Source organism: Salmo salar, chromosome 28, assembly GCF_965601325.2.
Source record: "Salmo salar chromosome 28, fSalSal1, whole genome shotgun sequence".
In the NCBI taxonomy this organism is placed as follows: Eukaryota; Metazoa; Chordata; class Actinopteri; order Salmoniformes; family Salmonidae; genus Salmo; species Salmo salar.
Window position 1 is genome coordinate 16,776,518 of NC_138318.1, and position 27,049 is coordinate 16,803,566.

Sequence of the window (27,049 nt, forward strand, 5' to 3'; positions counted from 1 at the left end):
TCCGGCAACAGTGCGCAGTCCTGAGGATCCGGCAACAGTGCGCAGTCCAGAGGATCCGGCAACAGTGCGCAGTCCAGAGGATCCGGCAACAGTGCGCAGTCCAGAGGATCCGGCAACAGTGCGCAGTCCAGAGGATCCGGCAACAGTGCGCAGTCCAGAGGATCCGGCAACAGTGCGCAGTCCAGAGGATCCGGCAACAGTGCGCAGTCCAGAGTATCCGGCAACAGTGTGCAGTCCAGAGTATCCGGCAACAGTGTGCGACCCGGAACCGAGGGAGTCTGCCTGCGACCAGGAACCGAGGGAGTCTGCCTGCGACCCGGAACCGAGGGAGTCTGCCTGCGACCCGGAACCGAGGGAGTCTGCCTGCGACCCGGAACCGAGGGAGTCTGCCTGCGACCCGGAACAGGGTGAAATGGAAATTAACTGTGAACTGAATGAGTCTGCCTACGATCTGGAACTGAGTGAGTCGGCCTACGGTCCGGAACTGAGTGAGTCGGCCTACGGTCCAGAATCTAGAGACTTTGTCTACAGTCTGGAGGACAGTAGGCCGGAGCCAGAACCACCTCCTGTATAGGTGGGTTGGGGAGGGGGGGTGTAGCACAAGTGCCGTCGGTGACGGCAGCCACCCTCCCTTCCCTCCCGTTAGTTTAGGGGGAATTTTTTGTTGTTGTTTTTTTTAATTAATTAATTAATTAATTTTTATGAATTGCATCCGGGTTCTGCACCTTTAGGGGGGGTACTGTCACGTCCTGACCAGTATAAGAGTTATTTGTTATTGTAGTTTGGTCAGGACGTGGCAGAGGGTATTTTGTTTGTGGTTCGGGGTGGTGATTTATTTAGTAGGGTGTTGGTTTAGTTAGTTCCGGGTTTTTGGGGTTATGTTCTATGTTTGTATTTCTATGTGGTCTCTAGTCTTTTGTATTTCTATGTCTAGTTTATTGGGGTTGGACTCTCAATTGGAGGCAGGTGTTTTCTAGTTGCCTCTGATTAGAGTCCTATATATGGGTAATTGTTTGGTGTAGTGTTGTGGGAGATTGTTTCTTGTTTTGCCTGTGTGAGCCTGACAAGACTGTTTTGTTGTTCGTGCGTTCTTCGTTTTGTTATTTTGGGGTTCTCTTTATTCAAAATAAATAACAAGATGAGCATCCACATTCCTGCTGCGTTTTGGTCCTCTATTCCCGACGACAGCCGTTACACCCAGTGTCTGGTGGAAAGCAGACTGAACCAGGTTTTCTATGATTTTGCCTGCGCTTACCTTCATTCTGCTTCTTTTTAATCCTGAAAAACATCTAAGTCCTTAACGATTACAAGCATACCCATAACATTATGCAGCCACCACTATGCTTCAAAAGGAGTGGTATTTAGTAATGTGTTGTATTCACAAGAGGCTACTGAGGGGAGGACATCTCATAATGGCTGAAATGGAGTGAATAGAATGGAATGGTATCAAACAGATGTTTCATGAGTTTGATTACCATTCCAATCATTCTGTTACAGCCATTACTATGAGCCCGTCCTCCCCAATTATGGTGCCACCAACCTGTTGTGATTGTAATGGATTTGCCCCAAACATAACACTTTGTATTCAGGACAAAATGTTAATTGTTTTGCCTCGTTTGTTGCAGTATTACTTTAGTGCCTTGTTGCAAACAGGATGCATGTTTTTAAAAAAAAAATTATTCTGTACAGGCTTCCTTCTTTTCACTCTCTCAATTAGGTTAGTATTGTGGAGTAAGTACAATGTTGTTGATCCATCCTCAGTTTTCTCCTATCACAGCCATTAAAGTCACCATTGAAATCCCTGAGCGGTTTCCTTCCTTTCCAGCAACTGAGTTAGGAAGGACACCTTTATCTTTGTAGTGACTGGGTGTATTGAAACACCATCCCACGAGTTATTAATAACTTCACCATGTTCAAAGGGATATTCAATGTCTGCTTACATTTTTTTTTTTTTACCCATCTACTAATAGGTTCCATTCTTTGCAAGGTGCTTTTTTAAAAATCAATCTACCTGTCACGGCTGTCAAAAGGAGAGGACCAAGGTGCAGCGTGTGTGTAGTTCCACATTTAATTTACTCTGTGAAACTATGCAATACATCAAATAACTGAATAGACAAAACAACAAACTGTGACGCAGAGTAGAAACAAACACTACTAAAAAATAATCACCCACAAAACCCAGGAAGACAAACCCCTACTAAAGTATGATCTCCAATTAGAGACAATGAGGACCAGCTGCCTCTAATTGGAGATCATCCCAAACAAACCAACATATAAATACAAAAACTAGAACCTAAGAACATAGAAATAGAACACATAGAAAATACCCCCCTGTCACGCCCTGACCTACTCTACCATAGAAAATAACAGCTTACCATGGTCAGGACGTGACACTACCAATAGGTGTCGTTCTATCCAAGGCATTGAGAAAACCTCCCTGGTCTTTGTGATTGAATCTGGATTTGAAATTCATTGCTCAACTGAGGGACCTTACAGATAATTGTATGTGTAAGAAGAGATGAGGTAGTCATTGAAAAATAGTGTTAAACACTATATTTTACATGCAACTTAAGTTTTAACTTTAACTTATTTAGGCTTGCCATGACAAAGGGGTTGAATACTTATTATTATATATTTATTTTTTATCAGTATATATATACTGCTCAAAAAAATAAAGGAAACACTTAAACAACACAATGTAACTCCAAGTCAATCACACTTCTGTGAAATCAAACTGTCCACTTAGGAAGCAACACTGATTGACAATAAATTGCACATGCTGTTGTGCAAATGGAATAGACAACAGGTGGAAATTATAGGCAATAAGCAAGACACCCCCAATAAAGGAGTGGTTCAGCAGGTGGTGACCACAGACCACTTCTCAGTTCCCATGCTTCCTGGCTGATGTTTTGGTCACTTTTGAATGCTGGCGGTGCTTTCACTCTAGTGGTAGCATGAGATGGAGTCTACAACCCACACAAGTGGCTCAGGATGTGCAGCTCATCCAGGATGGCACATCAATGCGAGCTGTGGCAAGAAGGTTTGCTGTCTGTCAGCGTAGTGTCCAGAGCATGGAGGCGCTACCAGGAGACAGGCCAGTACATCAGGAGACGTGGAGGAGGCCGTAGGAGGGCAACAACCCAGCAGCAGGACCGCTACCTCCGCCTTTGTGCAAGGAGGAGCAGGAGGAGCACTGCCAGAGCCCTGCAAAATGACCTCCAGCAGGCCACAAATGTGCATGTGTCTGCTAAAACGGTCAGAAACAGACTCCATGAGGGTGGTATGAGGGCCCGACGTCCACAGGTGGGGGTTGTGCTTACAGCCCAACACCGTGCAGGACGTTTGGCATTTGCCAGAGAACACCAAGATTGGCAAATTCGCCACTGGCGCCCTGTGCTCTTCACAGATGAAAGCAGGTTCACACTGAGCACGTGACAGACGTGACAGAGTCTGGAGACGCCGTGGAGAACGTTCTGCTGCCTGCAACATCCTCCAGCATGACCGGTTTGGCGGTGGGTCAGTCATGGTGTGGTGGTATTTCTTTGGGGGGCTGCACAGCCCTCCATGTGCTCGCCAGAGGTAGCCTGACTGCCATTAGGTACTGAGATGAGATCCTCAGACCCCTTGTGAGACCATATGCTGGTGCGGTTGGCCCTGGGTTCCTCCTAATGCAAGACAATGCTAGACCTCATGTGGCTGGAGTGTGTCAGCAGTTCCTGCAAGAGGAAGGCATTGATGCTATGGACTGGACCGCCCGTTCCCCAGACCTGAATCCAATTGAGCACATCTGGGACATCATGTCTCGCTCCATCCACCAACGCCACGTTGCATATATATATATATATATATATCAAGGCTAAAAGAGATTCATAGACACAGAACCCTGCAGGGAACTGGAGGAGATAAGAGACAAGTCAGACATACCACTGTAAGCCACACGGGAGTGGAAAATTACTGCTGAGCCCTTAGAAAATACTGGAACTATTGTTCTCTCCTGCAAGTTTGTATAAGTGTATATGCATGGGCTTGGTCTCATGAGTAGAAGGTGTTGACGTGGGCAGTTTCATCACTAGGGGTTGACTGCAAGCAGATTAAAGCAACTTGGACCCTTTTCTATTTTGCAGAACTTACTTGGAAACATGCGTGCTATGTTCCCGTTGTCAACTTCTGTCTGCAATTGCATTAATAAAGGTTTGGTTGATTTACTTAAAGATATTGTCTGATTGCTGATTTCACCAATAAGCAAATGACTGACAATGAACAAGAAACCTACCCCAACAAAATTGTCAAAGTTCTTGAAATTTTCCGGATTGACTGACCTTCATGTCTTAAAGTAATGATTGACTGTTTTTACTCTTTGCTTATTTGAGCTGTTCTTGCCATAATAGACTTGGTCTCTTACCAAATAGGGCTATCTTCAAATAGGGCTATCTTCTGTATACCACCCCTCCCTTGTCACAACAAAACTGATTAGCTCCAACACATTAAGATGGAAAGAAATAGTGTAAATTTACTTTTAACAATCGAAATGCATTCCATATGACTACCTCATGAAGCTGGTTGAGAGAATGCCAAGTGAGTGCAAAGCTGTCATCAAGGCAAAGGGTAGCTACTTTGGACTAATTGGACTAAACTAATGAACATAAAAACATAGTCTTCTACTTCCCGATTATACATACTATATACATTTTACGGACAATCTATTTTACAATAGTATTTCTCTACCCTCAACCTCTATTTCTATTTCTGATGTCCATCCAGTTTGATTTCTATTTGCCATATATTTTTAACTGTGCTGTTTCACAGAAGTTCTGAACCTATACATATTTTACAGACACAGTATATTTTATATTAGTTATCTTGTTGTTTTTAGTCCCACCCTTCAGGTCCATTCAACCCCTCCCATCTATCTCTGAACACCATCCATATTGGATTTCCATTTGCCATATTTTGTTCTACTGTGCTGTGATGCGTCACAAAAGTTCTGAAGCTTTGTATTCTCATAGTTTCTACAGATTGTAAAATTTAAAATAAAAATGTTTGCTAAAATTAGAATAATATTTTTGATCGATTGACTATGACTTTTGAAATCACCCAGTAATGCTATCTGCAGTGTTAGCTCCAGGTAAATGTTACAATTCTTCAGCCATTCCTGGACCTCTGACCAAAAACAAGCTACATATGGACAGTACCAAAACAAATGATCTAATGATTCTGTCTCTTCGGTTGAATAATTATTGACTCAAGAAATTTCAACTTTTAATTTTGAATTCATTTATTTTTTTTAAAATCGAAAAACATAAATCCACTTTGACAATATGGGGTATCGTGTGTAGGCCAGTGGGGGAAAAAAATCTCAATTTGATCTATTTTAAATTCAGGCTGGAACACAACAAAATGTGAGAAAAGTCAAGGGGTGTGAATACTTTCTGAAGGCACTGTATATAACTTGTTTAAATTATTTGTTTAATAAAGTAAAGGATGTGTACACATGCTCTGATTGTTATACTGTTATTCATTTTCATATTTACTGGTATACTGAGTCTAAAGAGAGGACGATGAAAAGCTTTATATTCAACCCCACCTTCCAGAATGCATTGTTCTGTAGTTCCAGGGGTCGCTCCCTCGAGTAGTCCTCCTAGCGGTTAGTTTTGGAACTGTATGTTCACGTCTCTCTCTCTCTCCCTCTCTCGTCGGTCTTGCCTCCGTGCGTGACACCGGCGCACCATATGCCTCCCAAAACAAGACACAGTGAAGCAACGCAAAGTATTGAATAAGTAGCAAGATAACATAGCTAACGGACATCAAGCCAGCTGCGTTATTCACAGTCAAGCTAGCTAGCTATCTTAGCTAACTGTGCCATGGACCCGCGAGACACAGCACCGGATTCGTGGGAGCAGGAGGAGGATGTCAAGGCCCGAGCTGCCGCGGGGCTCCAGTCCGCTCTCGCCGCTCTCAACGTCAATGCCAAGCCATTTATCCCGAATGTCGACGCGGCGGTGTTTGTGCCGACTTTCCTTCAAAGTAGCCCTACGGAAATCTCAAATTCCGACGGTCACGGTAGGTCAGTGCGGGCTTGTGGTGGAGTGTTGGATTAACGAGATGTTGACAGCTGCTGTTATTGCCAGGGGTTAACCAACTTAGCCAGATGGATAGCTAGCTTGAGTTTGTAGCTAGCAAGCTCACTAGGCTAGTGTTGTAGCTATGATATTGCTCAACACTAATGTGACAGCTTTGACATGATGGTGCAAATTTTACAACTGGGCCTACTGCTCATGATGCTATAATTATTGTTAAGCCATCACCCGTACTGAATCTGATATGGTGATACCTAAAAGCTCCAATGTCCATTTAATGCCAATGATGAATGCAACAACTTGTCTCTTCACAGGTGCTGAGCCAGTTGCCAGCATGGAGGTTTTAGAAACAGTTGGTATGTTTTGTGTTTATTACTATATTATTATGTAATTAACTGTTCTTTCTTCCTTTTACTTCCTTTTTTCACACTGCGTTGTACTTCACACAATGTTATTGTTTGGACAATCACAGACAGTATCAGGCCTTAGGTCTTTTTACCTGTAGAAGGTTGCCTTGCCAACTCCCACCCAACTCATTCCGGAAGCAATTACAAATGTCCTTCAGTCAGTATTGTTTACCTTCCATTCATTCAGAAGTTGAAACATCTCTTCAGGCCTACTGTTCACTAGGAGGTAGCCTATGCCTGAAGGCCAGCTCTGGGAGACATGACAAGGTCCAACTGGGAGGATTGGCAGGCTCCCACTCCCTATATGCACATCTATAGCATGATGCAACATCACAGGCCTATGCTTAAAATAGACTAGTACACTGGATCACGTGGAAACAGATAGAAAATATGTTGTTAGACTGGTATAACCAAATGGGGCACAGTCCAGTTCTTGTATTTTCAGGGAACGTTTCTGTAGAAATGTACTATGTTGACCAGCCGTGTATGTGCTGAGGTCAGGTGTTTAAATTTGGCCAGAGAACACTGCCGCTGTGCACATCTACTCAGGTTACATTGGCCTGATTTATCTGTTAGTGTGACACCTGGCTGCAACTGCAGCCTGCAAGAGAGAGAGAGAAGACATGATGGGAAGGGAGTTCTGAGTGATTGGTGAAGTTACCTTGTGGGTTTATATTTCAGAACAAAGATGCCGACGTTTTCTGTGGTATTGCATGCATGCCTCTCCGAGCAGTTGTCATCATCATGACTATTCTCCAATGCTGATTGTGAATGACAAGCGTTGAGAAGAGAACAGGCATTGTACATGATCGGCCAGTTGTTTAATTTCATGGATAAGGAGGTGCAGGCCTTGTTTTTATGCTGCTATGGGAAGAGTTTTTTGACACACTAATCTACTGATTTGATTTGCAGGTTTCTACATTTGCATCAGTGCTAGATGCACTTTAATTTCTTTAAAGAATGCATTTAATTTGTTCAATATAAGGTTAGCTAGCTATCACTACTATCACTGCAACGCTATATCACTATTAAAGAATTATATTGAACATCCATGGCATAGGTGACAACAACTATGCAATAAATGTGTAATAAGCCAATTTCATTGTTATATTGTGTGAGGTCAAAGAGCATTGTTTGAAGAGAACAGCCAATCACTGTACTCTCCAGCACACAGTTTAGATGCTCCCAGATTCTCCATCAAAACCCTGAGATCATCTGAACAGTGTGCCGGTACTCTCCTTTCTGTTCACAAGCGATCTCATATACCCATAATGCACCTGTGAAATCTGCTGGCTGTGCGGACTACCTTAAACAAAAGAGCATTGTTTCATGGTTTACATCAGTGGTAACCGAGTGCCATTTGTGTCGTTTAGCTCCGGTGGAGAACGGAGGAGGGACAGAAACAGACATGGCGGTGGAGGTGGAGACGTGGGAGCAGAAAGAGGAGCCCGGGGAAGGAGAACCAGGAGGAGGGGGAGCCCTGGGAGGAGAGGGAGGTTCCAGTGAAGAGGCACAGGGAAGGGAGGAAGTGGAGATGATGGAGGAGGAAGAAGAGGAGGAGTTGCCCGTGCTAAAAGTAATCCCGCTCCCACCAAATGCCCCGAAGAAGGAGCATGTCAATGTGGTGTTCATCGGTCATGTGGGTCCGTCCCTATTGTATACTATTACCTCATGGTTTTCTTTCGTACATTGTTTTTTCTCCCTGGACACAGAGAAATGGCTCTTAGAAATTGCCTGTGTATTCATTTGGGTTGAGGATTATTTTTCTTTTTTTTTCAGATGCTGGTAAATCAACTATTGGAGGACAGATCATGTGAGTAATAACATGATTATCAATACCTGTGCCTACATTCAGGTTACCGAAGTTGGCTTATCATTTTCTTCTACAGTATGATAACCATTGCTACTAATGCCATGGCTACCTAAAAAAAAAATGTTCTCTCCTATATTTATCAGGTCAGACAATGTCTGTTTTTCTTTCTTATCGTAGGTATTTGACAGGTATGGTGGAGAAAAGAACCCTGGAGAAATATGAAAGAGAAGCCAAAGAAAAAAACAGAGAAACATGGTGAGCTTACCTTCTGTTGTGACTAGATTCACTTATGTGTCTGATTGAAAATAATACAAATTATTCTGAAAAAGTTTGCATATTACCGTACCTTTTTCATCTTGGGTACGACATGAGAAAATATGGTAGCCTGTTTTTAATCATACATTTTAGGCACTTAGATTTGTTTTTCTGCTCCCCAGGTACCTGTCCTGGGCCCTGGACACTAACCAGGAGGAGAGAGACAAGGGAAAGACGGTGGAGGTGGGGAGAGCCTACTTTGAGACAGAGAAAAAACACTTTACTATCCTGGATGCCCCTGGCCACAAAAGCTTTGTCCCCAACATGATTGGTGGGGCATCACAGGCTGACTTGGCAGTGCTGGTGAGTTTTCCCCAACAATGCTTAACAGAAGGCATTGTGTTGTCCACTTTTCATATCTGCTGTGTCAAGGCAAAACAGACCCATGTGTCCCTGTTAGTTAGGTAGTTGGAAAGTTGCCATTATCAAATCATAGTTTATTGGTTGTGTACATAGTAAACTTTGATTTGATAAGTTGACTGGGACTGCATTTTTTTATAAATAGATTTTTTTATGAGAAGAAGAGGACTGACTTACTGTATAATGAGAGGGTAGATTCTAACATGCATTTTAGTTTTGAAAACGTCACTGTAGATAATGACAGACAGTATGTACAGTACATTATGGTGTACCCTAGTTTATCAGTATCTTCTTCACCCTATGCTAGTCTAACGTAACCCTATGTTGTGGTCAGGTGATCTCGGCCAGAAAAGGAGAGTTTGAGACAGGCTTTGAGAAGGGAGGCCAGACGCGGGAGCACGCCATGCTGGCCAAGACGGCTGGAGTCAAACACCTCATCATCCTCGTCAACAAGATGGACGACCCCACCGTCAACTGGAGCTTGGAAAGGTGACTCAGTACAATGTACAGACATGCATCTTGGTAGAGAGAAACAATATTTATATTTAAAGCCAAATGCAGAATCTACAGTATCCCATCTAATGTCTTCATTGACCCTCATTGACCCTCATGCTGTCATAGAATAGGAAAGAGATTGTGTTCCTCAATTAGTCAACATTGTAACATTGATATTTAACGCAGTAAAGTAACCCATCCTCCTCCCTCTCCACTACAGGTATGAGGAATGTAAAGAGAAATTAGTGCCATTTCTGAAGAAGGTGGGCTTCAACCCAAAGAAGGACATCTACTTCATGCCTTGCTCTGGGCTAACGGGAGCCAACTTGAAGGACCCCATAGAGGAGTGCACGTGGTACACGTAAGTCAACCTCCGTTCTGTTCTCTGCCAAAAGTACATGAAGGTCAATCGCTTTGTGGGTGCTGAGTGATGGTTGCTTGTCAAGTCTTAATTTTCATAACAGTCCATCAAATCAATGTAGCTCTGCTGACTTTTCTGAAGCTATAAAAGTTCTCTATTCCCACAATAATTTAAAATCCATAATATATAGTATTAGAAAATATAATAATTTATTGTCCTAATTATTCTTTGTTGCCAGGGGGTTGCCATTCATCCCACACCTAGACAGCCTGCCAAGCTTCAACAGAATCACAGACGGCCCCGTCAGATTACCCATTGTAGACAAATACAAGGTGAGTGCAACTGCTGTCATGAGTTATCCCAGTTACATATCTCTAGCTCTGTTTTGCACTTAACAGCATAGCTAGCATAAATTTGAATCAAGCCAGGCCATTTTATTCTGTAGTAATTAATAATCCATTATTATCTCAGAGTTTGCCAACGTTTTATGAAATGACTGCCAAAAGATAACGATAACGCAGGACTGTGCAGCTGCTACACCACACACACACACACACACACACACACACACACACACACACACACACACACACACACACACACACACACACACACACACACACCAACACACTCTGGCCTTCCAACATCAGGGTGTCCTTCCAAGTCCTCCCTACTGTAGCCAAGGACTGCAGAGCACAGCCATATTCTCCACAAGACAATTTAGCTTTCTGGCACCGGTTTCATCAGTGTGTGGGTGTGTTTTGGAACATGTTAGAAGGCAGGGAACGTGATGGAATTAAGATATTGTATAGCTTTCTCAGCAGGTCTTCTACACACTGCAGGGTGTTATGAAACCCAGGAGCTCTAACTAGGTCTTCTATTCAGTTGATATAATAGAATTACGGTCCAGTTAATTGGAGGATGGTTAGATTGTTAGACTAGCTGGCAGTGGGCCTGTTCTAACTTCACTACAGTACAGTAGCACAGGGGGTCAACAGCTTAGTGCTAGAACACTGAAGATATGGCATCTTAGGTGGTAGCATAAAAAGGAAAGGAACCAAAAACTTTCTGCATTTTTAACAACCATTTTAATCTCCCAGCTGGAATCCATTTTAGTTTTAATTTCATTCATTCATTCAATATCAAGGTGATCTTGCAAACTCCAGTGTCCTTCCTAACCCTTAGTACCAATCTGTTGATGTACCTTTGAGCAAGGCACTTAACCCCAATTGCTCCAGGGTCACTGTTGTTAATGGCAGACCATGGCCGTTATCCCACTCTCTGAGGGTGTCTCAGGGGGAGTTGGGGTATACAACATTTTTTGAAATAGGACAAGTATAAGCACCCACCAAATTATTAACACCTCTTAGATGGGAGCAGAGGATGTAATGTAATAATACAATTTCCTTTAACTGATAGTAAGTACCCTTGTGGGAGCTGGAATGGCTCATAGGAACAGGAGCCTCCTGTTTCTGTAGCGTGAGGCAGCTTGATGTACAACACTCCCTGGACAGGACGCTGGTCTATTGCAGGTTCTTACCCCTAAACTATCTCGCTGAGTGCAAAGCAGAGACGGATCGGGTCCCATTTTCACAGTCTTTTGTATGACTCGGCCAGGGATCGAACTCACAACCTTCCAATCTCAGGGCGGACACTAACCACAAGGCCACTGACTTGAACTGATAGCATAACCTTTAACCTGGTCTTGGTTGTGCTCTTTGCTCAGGATATGGGCACGGTGATCCTGGGGAAGCTGGAGTCTGGCTCCATTGCCAAAGCCCAGCAGCTGGTCATGATGCCTAACAGGGTAAGGCTCTCCATAGGTCATTCATCTGTCCTGCTCCTGGAGAGTATACATTACACAAGTGTACAGGAGCCCCTTTCACAATTTACATCTACACTTTACTAATTTGGCAGATGCTGTGCAGAAGAACCTCTGCTAAATAATTAAAATGTAAATTGTGAAAGGGACTCCAGTCTTCCGACATTAAAATGCACGTCAGTTTTAGATTCTCCAACATGTACGCACCTGTGTTAAAGGTGTTACTTCAGGTTCTAATGATTAGATTTCCCTTCCCAGGCCCAGTTTATCTTGCGATTTTAAGGATACTAATATAATACTGTATAACATATACTGTATATATAGCTCTATGATACATGTGATGTGTTATCCCTACGCCCAGCACACAGTGGAGGTGCTGAGCCTGCTGTCTGATGAGGTGGAGACAGATGAAGCTGTTCCTGGAGAGAACCTGAAGCTAAGGCTGAAGGGCATCGAGGAAGAGGAGATTCTGCCTGGCTTCATCCTCTGTAACGCTGAGAACCTCTGCCACTCCGGACGCACCTTTGATGCCCAGGTAGCCTACGCTCCTTAGGACAGGTCTAAGGTCCTCTGTAGCTTGATTGGTAGAGCATGGCGCTTGCAATGCCAGTATAGTGGGTTCGATCCCCGGGACCACCCGTACGTACAATGTACAGTGTATGCACGCATGACTGTAAGTCGCTTTGGATAAAAGAGTTTGCTATATAAATGGCATATATTATTATTGTCTGGGATCATCTTAAGAAGCATCAGAGAAATACTAAATGACAGTGATACTAGGCAGGGTTGGGGAGTAACTGATTACATGTAATCTGATTACAAAAAAAAAACGAATCAGTTACGTTACCAGCAAAAATATTGTAATCAGATTATCGATACTTTAAAAAAAACTTGGTGATTACTTATTGGACTACTTTTGAATTCAGAAAGAATGTTTGCGGAAAAATACGTTATGACCAATGTTCCCTCTAAGCTGCGGGTGTGCCCACAGAGAGAAGCATGAGATTGAACTTTACAACTTTTTAAAGCAGTGGTCACCAACCGGCCCATCGTATTCGACTGGTCGATCTCCAAAAACCCAAAGATAAAGCCTTTGGTTCTTATAAAAAAAATGTTGGTCTCGGGCTGTTGGCGGTAGGTGCACCCGATTCAGCTGCCCTGCCTGCCGGGTAGGCGAACTGTTGCGATTTTGAACCATTTCATTTGTCTGAAGGTACAAACTCTGCCTTTACGGCGGGCCCAGAGAGCAAATCAAGTGCACTATAGCTGTACCCCTGGCCAACTGGATGGCTCAGATGACCTTGTCTGCAGGAACGTAGCAGGCATAAAAGAAAGCTACAGCAAAGTTAATACTGTGAGATTTCAAAATGTTTAAAACCATGACTAGAGAGAGACTGTCAACGAATACAGCAAAGAGCTGCTGTTTTTATGAGTGTGTTCATGTTTAAGTTTACTCAGCACTGTCAACTTTGTATAGCAGCACACCACTTTTATAAGCAATAAAATGTGCGTTCTTCTTATTTCCACTCAGCGCTACAACAAGCACTGCAGCAGTAATGAATGAGCTGGAAAGTGTATGAATAGGCTTGCGTTGTTGTTGTTGTTTTTATAAGTTGCTTGGGTCTTTCTTATTTGTATTTAATTGTTAAAAAAAAATATATATATTTTTTTTTTAACAATTTGTATATGTGTATATATATACATACATACAGTTGAAGTCGGACGTTTACATACACTTAGGTTGGAGTCATTAAAACTCGTTTTTCAACCACTCCACAAATTTCTTGTTAACAAACTATAGTTTTGGCAAGTTGGTTAGGACATCTACTATGTGCATGACACAAGTAATTTTTCCAACAATTGTTTACAGACAGATTATTTCACTTATAATTCACTGTATCACAATTCCAGTTGGTCAGAAGTTTACATACCTTAAGTTGACTGTGCCTTTAAACAGCTTGGAAAATTCCAGAAAATGTCATGTCATTAGAAGCTTCTGATAGGCTAATTGACATCATTTGAGTCAATTGGAGGTGTACCTGTGGATGTATTTCAAGGCCTACCTTCAAAATCAGTGCCTCTTTGCTTGACATCATGGGAAAATCTAAAGAAATCAGCCAAGACCTCAGAAAAACAAATTGTAGACCTCCACAAGTCTAGTTCATCCTTGGGAGCAATTTCGAAATGCCTGTAGGTACCATGTTCATCTGTACAAACAATAGTACGCAAGTATTAACACCATGGGACCACGGAGCCGTCATACCGCTCAGGAAGGAGACGCGTTCTGTCTCCTAGAGATGAATGTACTTTGGTGTGAAACGTGCAAATCAATCCCAGAACAACAGCAAAGGACCTTGTGAAGATGCTGGAGGAAACAGGTACAAAAGTATCTATATCCACAGTAAAACGAGTCCTATATCGACATAACCTGAAAGGCCGCTCAGAAAGGAAGAAGCCACTGCTCCATAACCGCCATAAAAAAAGCCAGACTATGGTTTGCAACTGCACATTGGGACAAAGTTCGTACTTTTTGGAGAAATGTCCTCTGGTCTGATGAAACAAAAAAGAACTGTTTGGCCATAATGACCATCGTTATGTTTGGAGGAAAAAGGGGGAGGCTTGCAAGCCGAAGAACACCATCCCAACCGTGAAGTACGGGGTTGGCAGCATCATGTTGTGGGGGTTCTTTGCTGCAGGAGGGACTGGTGCACTTCACAAAATAGATGGCACCATGAGGGAGGAAAATTATGTAGATATATTGAACGAGCATCTCAAGATATCAGTCAGGAAGTTAAAGCTTGGTCGCAAATGGGTCTTCCAAATGGACAATGACCCCAAGCATACTTCCAAAGTTGTGGCAAAATGGCTTAAGGACAACAAAGTCAAGGTATTGGAGTGGCCATCACAAAGCCCTGACCTCAATCCCATAGAAAAATTGTGGGCAGAACTGAAAAGGCATGTGCAAGGCAGGAGGCCTACAAACCTGACTCAGTTACAGCAGCTCTGTCAGGAGGAATGGGCCAAAATTCACCCAACTTATTGTGGGAAGCCTGTGGAAGGCCACCTGAAACGTTTGATCCAAGTTAAACAATTTAAAGGCAATGCTACCAAATACTAATTAAGTGTTTGTAAACTTCTGATCCACTGGGAATGTGATGAAAGAAATAAAAGCTGAAATAAATCATTCTCTCTAGTATTATTCTGCCATTTCACAGGATAATTTTACTAGGATTAAATGTCAGGAATTGTGAAAAACCGAGTTCAAATGTATTTAACTAAGGTGTATGTAAACTTCCGACTTCAGCTGTATGCTGTGCGCATCGGTTAACTGTTATGGTATGAAGGTTTGGCTTGGAGAGTATTTTTTTTGTTATTTTTATTTTTTTATTATTTTTTTTTATTTTATTTAAAAAAAAAAATTTTGCCTGATCACAGACAGCTGTTGTGTTGTGCACTGAAGTCCACAAGCAAAGGGAAAATGTGAAAGTAGGAGAGTGCGTAGATGCGAGAAGGAATTAAGCAACGTGATGATGCTGTTTGTATGTGGCTGCTATGAAAGTTAACTTTGTGTGCGGATGGTCAGGGGTGTATTCATGCTGCCGATTCTGTTGAAAAAAATATTTTGTAAATGGAAGCAAATTAAACGAAATGGGGATAGACTTACCTGAATTTGTCCAATAGCAACTTTTGTTTTGGCAACAGTTTGGTCTAATGATTATACCCTAGATCAGCTAGATGCAGGCAAGACTGTGCAAGGCGGGTATTGACTATGTCACTGTCTGTCACCTTGATTACTCCAATTTGTCTCTCGACAGTTTGAGATATATTAGAGTGTGTTATATATACTTTAATGTTGTAGCAACCTCATGATGGGTATAGGGAAAATTTGACTATCATGTAGTAGCTTTAACCTATCGATGTTACATTGAGCAGGGTGAATGGAATATGAATGACAGTCATCCAATATGCTGTAATAGAAATAAGGCCATGCTCATTAAAAAAAAGTTTCCTCCCTAATCTTAAACGGAACCAACCGCCACTGGTTTAAAAACATATTTTATAACTTTTTGGCTGTGCCAGCTAGTGACCTCTCTGCAGAGCTGCCTCCAGAAGAAGATTCATGACGGAAAACGCTAACCTACTGATGACACACCAAATGTGTTTGATGCATTATTTTTGTCTTCTAATGCCTCTTAAGGGAAATGTAATCCAAAAGTAACTGAAAGTAATCAGACTATGTTACTGAGCTTGGGTAATCCGAAAGTTACATTACTGATTACAATTTTGGACAGGTAACCCTAATGGATTACGGTTACAAAGTAACCTACCCAACCTTAATGCAAGATTGGGCTGAGTAAATATGTAAACTCCAGTACTTGCACCTCTGCTAATTTCTCTGCTGTTTTTTTTACTTTGTTTTTAGATCGTCATCATTGAGCATAAATCCATAATCTGCCCAGGTTACAACGCAGTCCTACACATCCACACCTGTATTGAAGAAGTACAAATCACAGTGAGTTACTAAATTACATTAGCTTGTTTACATCTCCTAACCTGACCGGGTCTCTATCCAATTATAGTTGAATAATGCTCATTAGTAATTAAACCTGGATTTAATTAAATTCTCTCATCAGGCCTTAATCTGTCTAGTGGACAAGAAGACAGGTGAGAAGAGCAAGACGCGACCTCGCTTTGTCAAACAGGACCAGGTGTGCATCGCCCGGCTTCGGTGTGCCGGAACCATCTGCCTCGAGACCTTCAAAGACTTCCCACAGATGGGGAGGTTCACCCTACGAGATGAAGGTAGTGTGTGTGTGTGTGTGTGTCTGTTCCTGTGATATTGTTTTCCCCCATTTATTGTTTCTATTGATGGATATGAAGAAGCTTCTACTTGATATATTAGAAAACTATTGCTAAATGGAATACTAAAGATTTTTTTAACTATGTAATTGTCTCCCTTTTCAGGCAAAACCATTGCTATTGGCAAAGTGCTGAAGCTGGTACCAGAGAAGGACTAATGTGAACCAGCCCTGGAATCCTGGGACAGTTGTCATGACAGAGGCGGAAGCTGCTGACGCCGACCTAGCCAGCCACCCCCTCTTACATACCACTCTCTCCTGAAGAGGATGAGGAAGAGAGGGAGGAGAACAAATGAAGTTTGAAAATAAAGAAGAAACTGTAAAAAGTGACTGAATCAGTTTTTATGATGAACAATATTAAAGAAAGACAAGTCCAGTGTGTCAGCTTTCTCATATTGAGAGCTCAGCTATGCCACTAATGTAGCCGCTACCCTTTCCTAGGCCAACCTCACTCTGCGCTGGTCTACCTTTTGTTTTGGAAATGGGAATGTATGCAGTGTTACATTGTTTGGAAAGGAAGGGACTGACGTTGCATCCGGTTGCATCACTTTGGACCAGAGTTAGCTAGTTATACCCATTCAAATCCAAAATATTATACCAAAATGTTAATATTTTGGTTGTAGACATCCCCATACCAAAATCCTATCTGGTATGTTCACACACAATCAAACAAACATGGTTCCTGTTGTGATCATGTGTTGTCACGTTACCAACAACAATGAAAATAAAGTATCAAACTGAGGAATAAAAGTAAAAGCTCTGTTTATTCTCAATTTCTTACTATGTTCATTTAGCCTTTTTGAATCTTGTATGTAGAAAGAAGTGTGCAGAAATTGTCCTCAAACTTCTTGCAAATAAAGTTGGGATGTTTCAATTTCAAGAGTGAAGCGAACCAATCGATTTGCGCATGCGTCAACCTGGATATGTGGATAAACGTGAAGAAAGAAGTATGGCAGACAAACCGGAGGATTTGCCACTGGACCGGGTGCAGGTAATGTATTAACGCAACTTTCATAATGTCTTCTTCGTCAATAGTATAGTTGTTATTTGGGTGCTAGGAAAAGTGGGGGTGATGTCAGTGGATTATATTGTGTAAACCACCTTTCTCTAGAGTTAGCAACTCGCTGGCTAGCAAGCTAGGTTGCTTGTGCATTCGGATAGTACGCCACGAGGCAAGTCACTGTTATTTTCTGTATCTCAACGAGGAACACTGAATACATTATCAAGGAGAAAAATGTGTACACCCCCCTCAATTGGTTATCTTGGCGAAAGTGCCTTTGTAGCGACGTTTCGATCCACTGACTTGTAACGTTGTTAGGCGCAAAGTGAAAAAGTTGTAACTAGTTAAGTTAGCTAACTTTAGCGTAACCGCGTTAGCTTTCTCAGCTGAGCTAATGAGGCTGGTTATTTGCACTTGATATAGGTTGTCTATTTGCACAAAATAACCGAAATATGAATTTGTTATTTTGGCGATTTTATAAACACATTCACATTGTATTACAAGGTAAAGAAGGCTGTTCAAGCACTACAGGCTTTCCTGAAGACCAAGTCCACCCTAGACTCTCTGCTCCTGGACGAGAGTCAACACCTCGCCCTCCACTTCACACTATGGAAGATCCCCAAGCAGAGCCAGACCATCCGCATGTGAGTCCCTTTGCCAACACAGTACAGAGCAACATGGCTACATAATACAAGCATATCTATGGAAAGATCTGTCGAAGGTGTTTCCCCAGCAACACCTTGTCCTGGAGTATAGGTGGTGAAACTGTTGTACTAATCACAAGTCTCTTAATGTTTCTCTCTCTCAGCCCCTTGCCTCATGGCATCCGCACTGATGCAGACGAGGTGTCACTTTACCAGAGATGAACGGAACACGACCCCTGACCAGACCCAGCAGTTCTACAAGAAGCTCCTGACAGAGCGGGGGGGGGGGGGTCAAGAATATCAGAGGTATTTCTAAATACTATAATAGATTGTATTTATACAAGGCTTTTCTAGACACTCTAAGTGCTCACCTCATCCTCCAATCAGGGATGCAAGCTAGTCACCTTCTGGCGAAATTTGCCGTTTTGAATCCAAAATAGCATACCTATGTGATTTGTGTAGATCCAATGAGAAAAGGGGGGAGGGGGGCTTTGGATCACTACTAGCTGTAAGTGAACGAGTGATGCGCAATACTGGCTGTATCCAAGGCTCGGGCAATCGTTCACATAACAGAATGCAGCACACGACTGAAGAAAGAAGAGACAACCAATTTGCTAGTTACAGCATCAGCATGCACTCTGGAAGGTGGGAGGGTGGAAAAGCAGTTTGCCAGTTAGAGCAGCGCGTCCCCTGAAAGATATCAAAGAGGTAGGTGAGAAGCCTGACAACGGACACGGGGGCGAGAAGGTGATGATGCGTACTTCATGAGCTGTAACCGAAATACAACTGGCATTTGGAAAGTTTGAGGTGAGGGAGAAAGTGTGGTAGAACAAGTGTTATTAGTATTAAGTATCTTGCTAGCTGGATCGAATTCTCCGTTAGCTAGCTATAGTATTAACTGGTATACGACTCCTTGCTGTTCTGAAGTTATAACGCGTTAGTTGCTTACTGGATCCTGGCAATATGTGTGAAATGTTCCCTCTAAGGTATGCGGTTCGTTTTCAGGATGAGAGAATTAGGTGAAAATGAGGCATTGCTTGTTAAACAAGTGTATTCAGGGATGAAGTGTAGTTGGAGTTGGGCCTGGCTTAAGATGGATGCCACTATAGAAATGAATGGAACACCACACACTTTCCATGTCTCACTTTCTCAATAAAACGTGGAATGCCAGGTGTACTCTGCTTGAAAGAGATCAATTATGCCAACAAAGGGTATCTTGCTCTGCTGGGACATTGTAGAACAGATGTCCACAGGCAGAAAGTGTAGCCCAAAGATATTGATTTTGTGTTGAACTTGACAGTAACGTGTGTGTGAGGGGGATTATATTAATATTTTTTACTCCGTCAACTGTCCAATGCATCTCCAACTTATTTTTCTCTAGTGGGTAGCTAGTGTTTGGTCATCCAATGTGAATAAGTGCACCCCAGCAAACCCTGTACTCCTGTCTCAGTGTTGGACATGGGCCACGATGGTGCCATTGTGACAATAAATATATCCAGACGGACTTCCCTCCCTATTGGACTATGTCGCTACAACTTTGAGTTACTTACTGTCACACTTTATATGTATGTAATAATGATGATTAGTTATGTAGTTATGATTTGGTGCACGAGACACGAGTCATCCAGGCATATCCCTTTGTCTTTCTTTAGGTGATCCCTTATAAGACCCTGAGGACTGAGTACAAGCCCTTTGAAGCCAAACGACGGCTGCTGGGGAACTTTGACATGTTTATTTCAGACGACCGCATTCGCCGCCTGCTGTCCTCGCACTTCTACGAGAGAAAGAAGTAAGATTGTAAATATTGCTGGTTGATCACCTTGTCTATTTTAGTCAAATGAAATCTATTTAAAGACAAATGTTTGCACTGGTTTGGAACCTGGTTCACTCTCAGTATGAATTTTTGTTTAACTCCATTGCTATATGAAAGTCATTCCAGTGAGGCAGGGGAGCGGTATCCATTTTGTGCTGACTCCTTGTTCACTCTCTGGGAACATCAACATAGCCCCTAGTGCTGTTCCCTGGTTTTGATTTTTTATTTATTTAACCTTTATTTAACCAGGTAGGCAAGTTGAGAAAAAGTTCTCATTTACAATTGCGAAATACATGTCCTCTTATACAGTTGAAGTCGGAAGTTTACATACACCTTAGCCAAATGCATTTCAACTCAGTTTTTCACAATTCCTGACACTTAATCCTAGTAAAAATTCCCTGTCTTAGGTCAGTTAGGATCACCACTTTATTTGAAGAATGTGAACTGTCAGAATAATAGTAGAGAGAATTATTTATTTCAGCTTTTATTTCTTTCATATTCCCAGTGTGTCAGAAGTTTACATACACTGAATTAGTATTTGGTAGCATTGCCTTTAAATTGTTTCACTTGGGTCAAACGTTTCAGGTGGCCTTCCAGAAGCTTCCCACAATAAGTTGAATAAATCTTGGCCCATTCCTCCTGACAGAGCTGGTGTAACTGAGTCAGGTTTGTAGGCCTCCTTGCTCGCACGTGCTTTTTCAGTTCTGCCCACAAATTTTCTATAGAATTGAGGTCAGGGCTTTGATGGCCACTCCAATAATTTGACTTTGTTGTCCTTAAGCCATTTTGCCACAACTTTGGAAGTATGCGTGGGTTCATTGTCCATTTGGAAGACTCCTTTGCGACCAAGCTTTAACTTCCTGACTGATGTCTTGATGTTGCTTCAATATATCGACATAAATTTCCTGCCTCATGGTGCCGTCTATTTTGTGAACAGTTCTATTTTTGTTTCATCAGACCAGAGGACATTTCTCCAAAAAGTACGATCTTTGTCCCCATGTGCAGTTGCAAACCGTAGTCTGGCTTTTTTATGGCGGTTTTGGAGCAGTGGCTTCTTCCTTGCTGAGCGGCCTTTCAGGTAATGTCGATGTAGGACTCGTTTTACTGTGGATCTAGATACTTTTGTACCTATTTCCTCCAGCATCAGCTGCTGTTCTGGGATTGATTTGCACTTTTCGCACCAAAATACGTTAATCTCTAGGAGACAGAACGCGTCTCCTTCCTGAGCGGTATGACGGCTGCGTGGTCCCATGGTGTTTATACTTGCGTACTATTGTTTGTACAGATGAACGTGGTACCATCAGGTGTTTGGAAATTGCTCCCAAGGATGAACCAGACTTGTGGAGGTCTACAATTTGTTATTCTGAGGTCTTGGCTGATTTCTTTTGATTTTCCCATGATGTCAAGCAAAGAGGCACTGATTTTGAAGGTAGGCCTTGAAATACATCCACAGGTAGACCTCCAATTGACTCAAATGATGTCAATTAGCCTATCTATCAGAAGCTTCTAACGCCATGACATAATTTTCTGGAATTTTCCAAGCTGTTTAAAGGCACCGTCAACTTAGTGTATGTGAATTTCTGACCCACTGGAATTGTGATACAATGAATTATAAGTGAAATAATCTGTCAGTAAACAATTGTTGGCAAAATTACTTGTCATGCACACAGTAGATGTCCTAACCGACTTGCCAAAACTATAGGTTGTTAACCTCTTTGGGCTAGCGTCCCACCTGGCCAACATCCGGTGAAATTGCAGAGCGCGAAATACAAAATTCGTAATATTAAACATTCCTGAAAATACAAGTGTCTTACATCGTTTAAAAGCTTAACTTCTTGTTAATCCAGCCGCTTTGTCAGATTTCAAAAAGGATTTACGGCGTAAGCACACCATACGATTATCTGAGGACAGCGCCCCGCGTACAAAAGCATTACAAACATCTTCCAACCAAGCAGAGGCGTCACGAAAGTCAGAAATGGCGATAAAATAAATCACACACCTTTGAAGATCTTCCTCTGGTTGCAATCACAAGGGTCCCAGCTACATAACAAATGGTTCTTTTGTTCGATAAAGTCCTTCTTTATATCCCCAAAAAGTCAGTTTAGTTGGTGCGCTTGACTCAGTAATCCACCGGTTTCCCTCATTCAAAATGCATACAAATGAATCCCGAAAGTTACCAATAAACTTCGTCCAAACAAATCAATGTTTGTAATCAATCCTCAGGTACCCTAATATGTAAATAAATGATCAAATATAAGATGGAGAATAGTATGTTCATTACCGGAGATAAATAACGAAGTGAGCGCCCTCACCGACGCGCGCCACAACACTTCAGCCAAAATGGGAGCCACTTAGAAAAACTACAAATTCTAGCTCATTTTTCAAAAAACAAGCCTGAAACTCTTTCTAAAGACTGACATCTGCTGGAAGCCCCAGGAACTGCAATCTGGGAGGATTTCCCCATAGACAGGCATTTTACATGGTGTCACCTCCAAAACCAAATTTTCCGGGTGGATTCTCCTCAGGTTTTCGCCTGCTATATCAGTTCTGTTATAATCACAGACATTATTTTAACCGTTTTGTAAACTTTAGTGTTTTCTATCCAATACTACCAATTATATGCATATCCTAGCCTCTGGGCCTGAGTAACAGGCAGTTTACTTTGGGCACCTCATTCATCCAAACTTCCGAATACTGCCCCCTATCCCTAAAGTTAACAAGACATTTGTGGAGTGATTTAAAACTCATTTTTCAACCACTCCAACCTAAGTATATGTAAACATCTGACTTCACCTGTAAGTTTAAATGTGCCTTTAAGCTAGCCCTTACAGAGTTCTAATCTAACGGAGTGTGTGTTTTCTCTACCCTGCTTAGGGAGCCTTATTCATTGAACCTGCAGAGCAAGAAGCTGGCCTTGGACATCCAGAGAACCATCCAGGGAACAACAATCTCCATTTCTAAGAAAGGCTGCTGCTGGTGAGGCCTGCTCCCTGACTTAGTAAGTGCGCCTCAGCAAACCCTGTCCTCCTGTCCGTGTTGGACATGGGCAATGATGGTGCCATAGTGACTCAAAATATATCCAGACAGATCTCCCTCTCTATTGGAGCCTGTCTCTACAACTGACACAAAATGGCAAGTAATGCACATTCATTTATATACACATTGGCTCCTGCAACATGTTATTGTTTGTGTTTTAGCATGGCTTGTGTGGCCCACTCTGGGATGGCTGCAGATGAAATAGCAGAGAATATTGATTCAGCTGTCAGCACCATCGTGACAAAACTACGCATGGTGAGTTTGCTGCCAGGGTGTCTTCCTGATCTCCCTAATCAATTGTACTCCGTCAACACAGATATTTACAATTTTATTATACGTTAAATGGTCAGGTATACTCAATGTTTATTAATGCTAAAGAAATGTGTGGGCCCAGTCTGAAAATCACCTTTGATATCTCTGTTGTCTGGGGTGAGATTACAGGGCCTATAGTACTGTGGTACGTTAAGCTTATTGCCTGCTCTGTATAGCAGTGTGATTAAACCCATGTGCCTACAATCCTGACAAAGAAAGGCCTTTAACAAGTGGCCGCAATCTGAGTGATACGATACACAGAACACTGAGAATGTTTTCTTCACAGAAATAGTTTTGACCTAAATGTTTGAGTGAATGTGTTCTTTGAGTCTAAAGATGGCTGTGTTGTCTCTTTTGCAGAAAGAACCATTGATAAAGATCATCCACTTGAAAAGCCAATCAGTGGATCTGCCCATCTACACCTCTAACCTGAGTAACCTGACCCTGATAGAGGAAACACAGAAACAGACCATGGCTGCCATGGATGCCAAGGTAGGACTGCTACACACAAATGCTTGTAAAATGCATTGGAAGATTATATTGTTATTTGAGCAATTATCTATTTTTGTCAAATTAAAGGACTCGTCTTTGCACTGGTTCGGAACCTGTTTTACTCTATTAATTTAGGTTTAAATCCAGTGCTATATGAAACCCATTCCAGTGAGGCAGGGGAGCGGTCTCCATTTTAGTGCTGTCTCCCTGTTCACTCTCTGGAAACATCAACATAGCTCTTAGTGCCACATATGGACTATTGAGGTCAATTGCAGACCTCTCTCTATTATTTACATGCATATGTATGCACATGCATACATGCAGTACCAGTAAAAGTTTGGCCATACCTACAAGGATAAATAAACCTAAATAAGTGTTTCTTTATTTTTACTATTTTCTACATTGTAGAATAATAGTGACGACATCAAAACTGAAATAACACACATGGAATCATGTAGTAACCAAAAGTGTTAAACAAATAAAAAAGATGTTATATTTGAGATTCTTCAAAGTAGCCACCCTTTGCCTTGACAGCTTTGCACAGTCTTGACATTCTCTCAACCAGCTTCATGAGGTAGTCACCTGGAATGCATGTCAAGGTGTGTGCCTTCTTAAAGGTTAAATAAGCAAAGAGAAACGACAGTCCATCAATACTTTAAAACATGAAGGTCAGTCAATATGGAAAGTTTCATGAACTTTGAAAGTATCTTCAAGTGCAGTCGCTGTGATGAAACTGGCTCTCAGGACCGCCACTGGAAAGGAAGACCCATAGGTACCTCAGCTGCAGAGGATAAGTTCATGAGAGTTAACTGCACCTCGGATTGCTGCCCAAATAAATGCTTCAGAGTTCAAGCAACAGATACATCTCAACATCAACTGTTCAAATTGCTGCAAAGAAACCACTACTAAAGGGCACCAATAAGAAGAGACTTTATTTGGCCAAGAAACACGAGCAATGGAAGTCCTTTGGTCAGTCCAAATAGGTGATTTTTATTTCCAACCGCCGTTGTCTTTGTGAGATGCAGAGTAGGTGAACGGATCGCCGCGTGTGTGGTTCCCACCGTGAAGCACGGACGAGGAGGTGTGGGGTGGTTTGCTGGTGACACTGATTTATTTAGAATTCAAGGCACACTTAACCAGTATGGCTACCACAGCATTCTGCAAGCGATATGCCATCCCATCTGGTTTGGGCTTATTGGGACATCATTTGTTTTTCAACAAGACAATGACCAACAGACCTCCAGGCTGTGTAAGGGCTATTTGACCAAGATGGAGCCTCAACCCAATTTGAGATGGTTTGGGATGAGTTGGACTGCAGAGTGAAGGAAAAGCAGCCAACAAGTGCTCAGCATATGTGGAAACACCTTCAAGACTGTTGGAAAAGAATTCCAGCTGAAGCTGGTTGAAAGAAAGCCCAGAGTGTGCAAAGCTGTCATCAAGGCAAATGGTGGCTACTTAGAAGAATCTAAAATGTATTTTGATTGAACACTTCTTCTTTTTACTACATGATTCCATGTGTTTCATAGTGTTGATGTCTAGTAAAAATAAAGAAAAACCCTTGAATGAGTAGGTGTCAACTTTTGACTGGTACTGTGTATGTGTGTTTATATAAACATGCAAGAGCTGGATCTCATCAATACCTGTGTCTTGTTTATGAAATTTCAGGAAAAATGCAAGCAAACAGAAGTCTGCAAAGAAAGAACAGAAGCCTACAGAAAAGAACTCTGGTGCTGACGGGGAGGAAGAGGTTCCCATAGTAACGCCAAGAAAAAAGGCTAAACTGGAGGTCTATACCCCGCTAGTGTCAACCAAATGCATTTTAATATTGTTAGTAGAATATATTGTTTATCAATGATCTGTTTTTATCAAATAAAATATTTCAAAGGACTCTTTGCACTGGTTCGGAACCTGGTTCACTCTCGGTATGAATTTTGGTTTAACTCCATTGCTATATGAAACCCATTCCAGTGAGGCAGGGGAGCGGTATCCATTTTGTGCTGACTCCCTGTTCACTCTCTGGGAACATCAACATAGCCCCTAGTGCTGTTCCCTGGTTTTGAAATACATGTCCTCTTATACAGTTGAAGTCGGAAGTTTACATGCACCTTAGCCAAATGCATTTCAACTCAGTTTTTCACAATTCCTGACACTTAATCCTAGTAAAAATTCCCTGTCTTAGGTTAGTTAGGATCACCACTTTATTTGAAGAATGTGAACTGTCAGAATAATAGTAGAGATTTATTTCAGCGTTTTATTTCTTTCATCGCAGTCCCAGTGTGTCAGAAGTTTACATGCACTCAATTAGTATTTGGTAGCATTGCCTTTAAATTGTTTCACTTGGGTCAAACGTTTCAGGTGGCCTTCCAGAAGCTTCCCACAATAAGTTGAATAAATCTTGGCCCATTCCTCCTGACAGAGCTGGTGTAACTGAGTCAGGTTTGTAGGCCTCCTTGCTCGCACGTGCTTTTTCAGTTCTGCCCACAAATTTTCTATAGAATTGAGGTCAGGGCTTTGTGATGGCCACTCCAATAATTTGACTTTGTTGTCCTTAAGCCATTTTGCCACAACTTTGGAAGTATGCGTGGGTTCATTGTCCATTTGGAAGACTCCTTTGCGACCAAGCTTTAACTTCCTGACTGATGTCTTGATGTTGCTTCAATATATCGACATAAATTTCCTGCCTCATGGTGCCGTCTATTTTGTGAACAGTTCTATTTTTGTTTCATCAGACCAGAGGACATTTCTCCAAAAAGTACGATCTTTGTCCCCATGTGCAGTTGCAAACCGTAGTCTGGCTTTTTTATGGCGGTTTTGGAGCAGTGGCTTCTTCCTTGCTGAGCGGCCTTTCAGGTAATGTCGATGTAGGACTCGTTTTACTGTGGATCTAGATACTTTTGTACCTATTTCCTCCAGCATCAGCTGCTGTTCTGGGATTGATTTGCACTTTTCGCACCAAAATACGTTAATCTCTAGGAGACAGAACGCGTCTCCTTCCTGAGCGGTATGACGGCTGCGTGGTCCCATGGTGTTTATACTTGCGTACTATTGTTTGTACAGATGAACGTGGTACCATCAGGTGTTTGGAAATTGCTCCCAAGGATGAACCAGACTTGTGGAGGTCTACAATTTGTTATTCTGAGGTCTTGGCTGATTTCTTTTGATTTTCCCATGATGTCAAGCAAAGAGGCACTGATTTTGAAGGTAGGCCTTGAAATACATCCACAGGTAGACCTCCAATTGACT

The 27,049-nt window shown here is 42.1% G+C and overlaps 1 protein-coding gene and 1 non-coding gene across 2 annotated transcripts; both read left to right on the forward strand.

Moving 5' to 3' along the window:
* The first annotated feature begins 5,658 nt into the window (after positions 1-5,658).
* LOC106589547 (eukaryotic peptide chain release factor GTP-binding subunit ERF3A) lies at positions 5,659-23,807 on the forward strand. Its single transcript, XM_082970375.1, has 21 exons — positions 5,659-6,060; positions 6,392-6,433; positions 7,858-8,127; positions 8,264-8,297; positions 8,475-8,552; positions 8,735-8,915; positions 9,307-9,461; positions 9,688-9,828; positions 10,067-10,160; positions 11,555-11,635; positions 12,012-12,185; positions 16,074-16,163; positions 16,285-16,453; positions 16,616-17,500; positions 18,014-18,153; positions 18,318-18,459; positions 19,806-19,942; positions 20,552-20,632; positions 22,841-22,964; positions 23,164-23,257; positions 23,675-23,807. The coding sequence occupies exons 1-14, from the start codon at positions 5,862-5,864 to the stop codon at positions 16,666-16,668; spliced, it is 1,761 nt and encodes a 586-aa protein (XP_082826501.1). The 5' UTR covers positions 5,659-5,861; the 3' UTR covers positions 16,669-17,500; positions 18,014-18,153; positions 18,318-18,459; positions 19,806-19,942; positions 20,552-20,632; positions 22,841-22,964; positions 23,164-23,257; positions 23,675-23,807.
* On the forward strand, positions 23,393-23,520 carry LOC123731494 (small nucleolar RNA ACA64). The gene has a single exon (XR_006762647.1). It is a non-coding gene; the product is annotated as a small nucleolar RNA ACA64 (small nucleolar RNA).
* Positions 23,808-27,049: the final 3,242 nt, after the last annotated feature.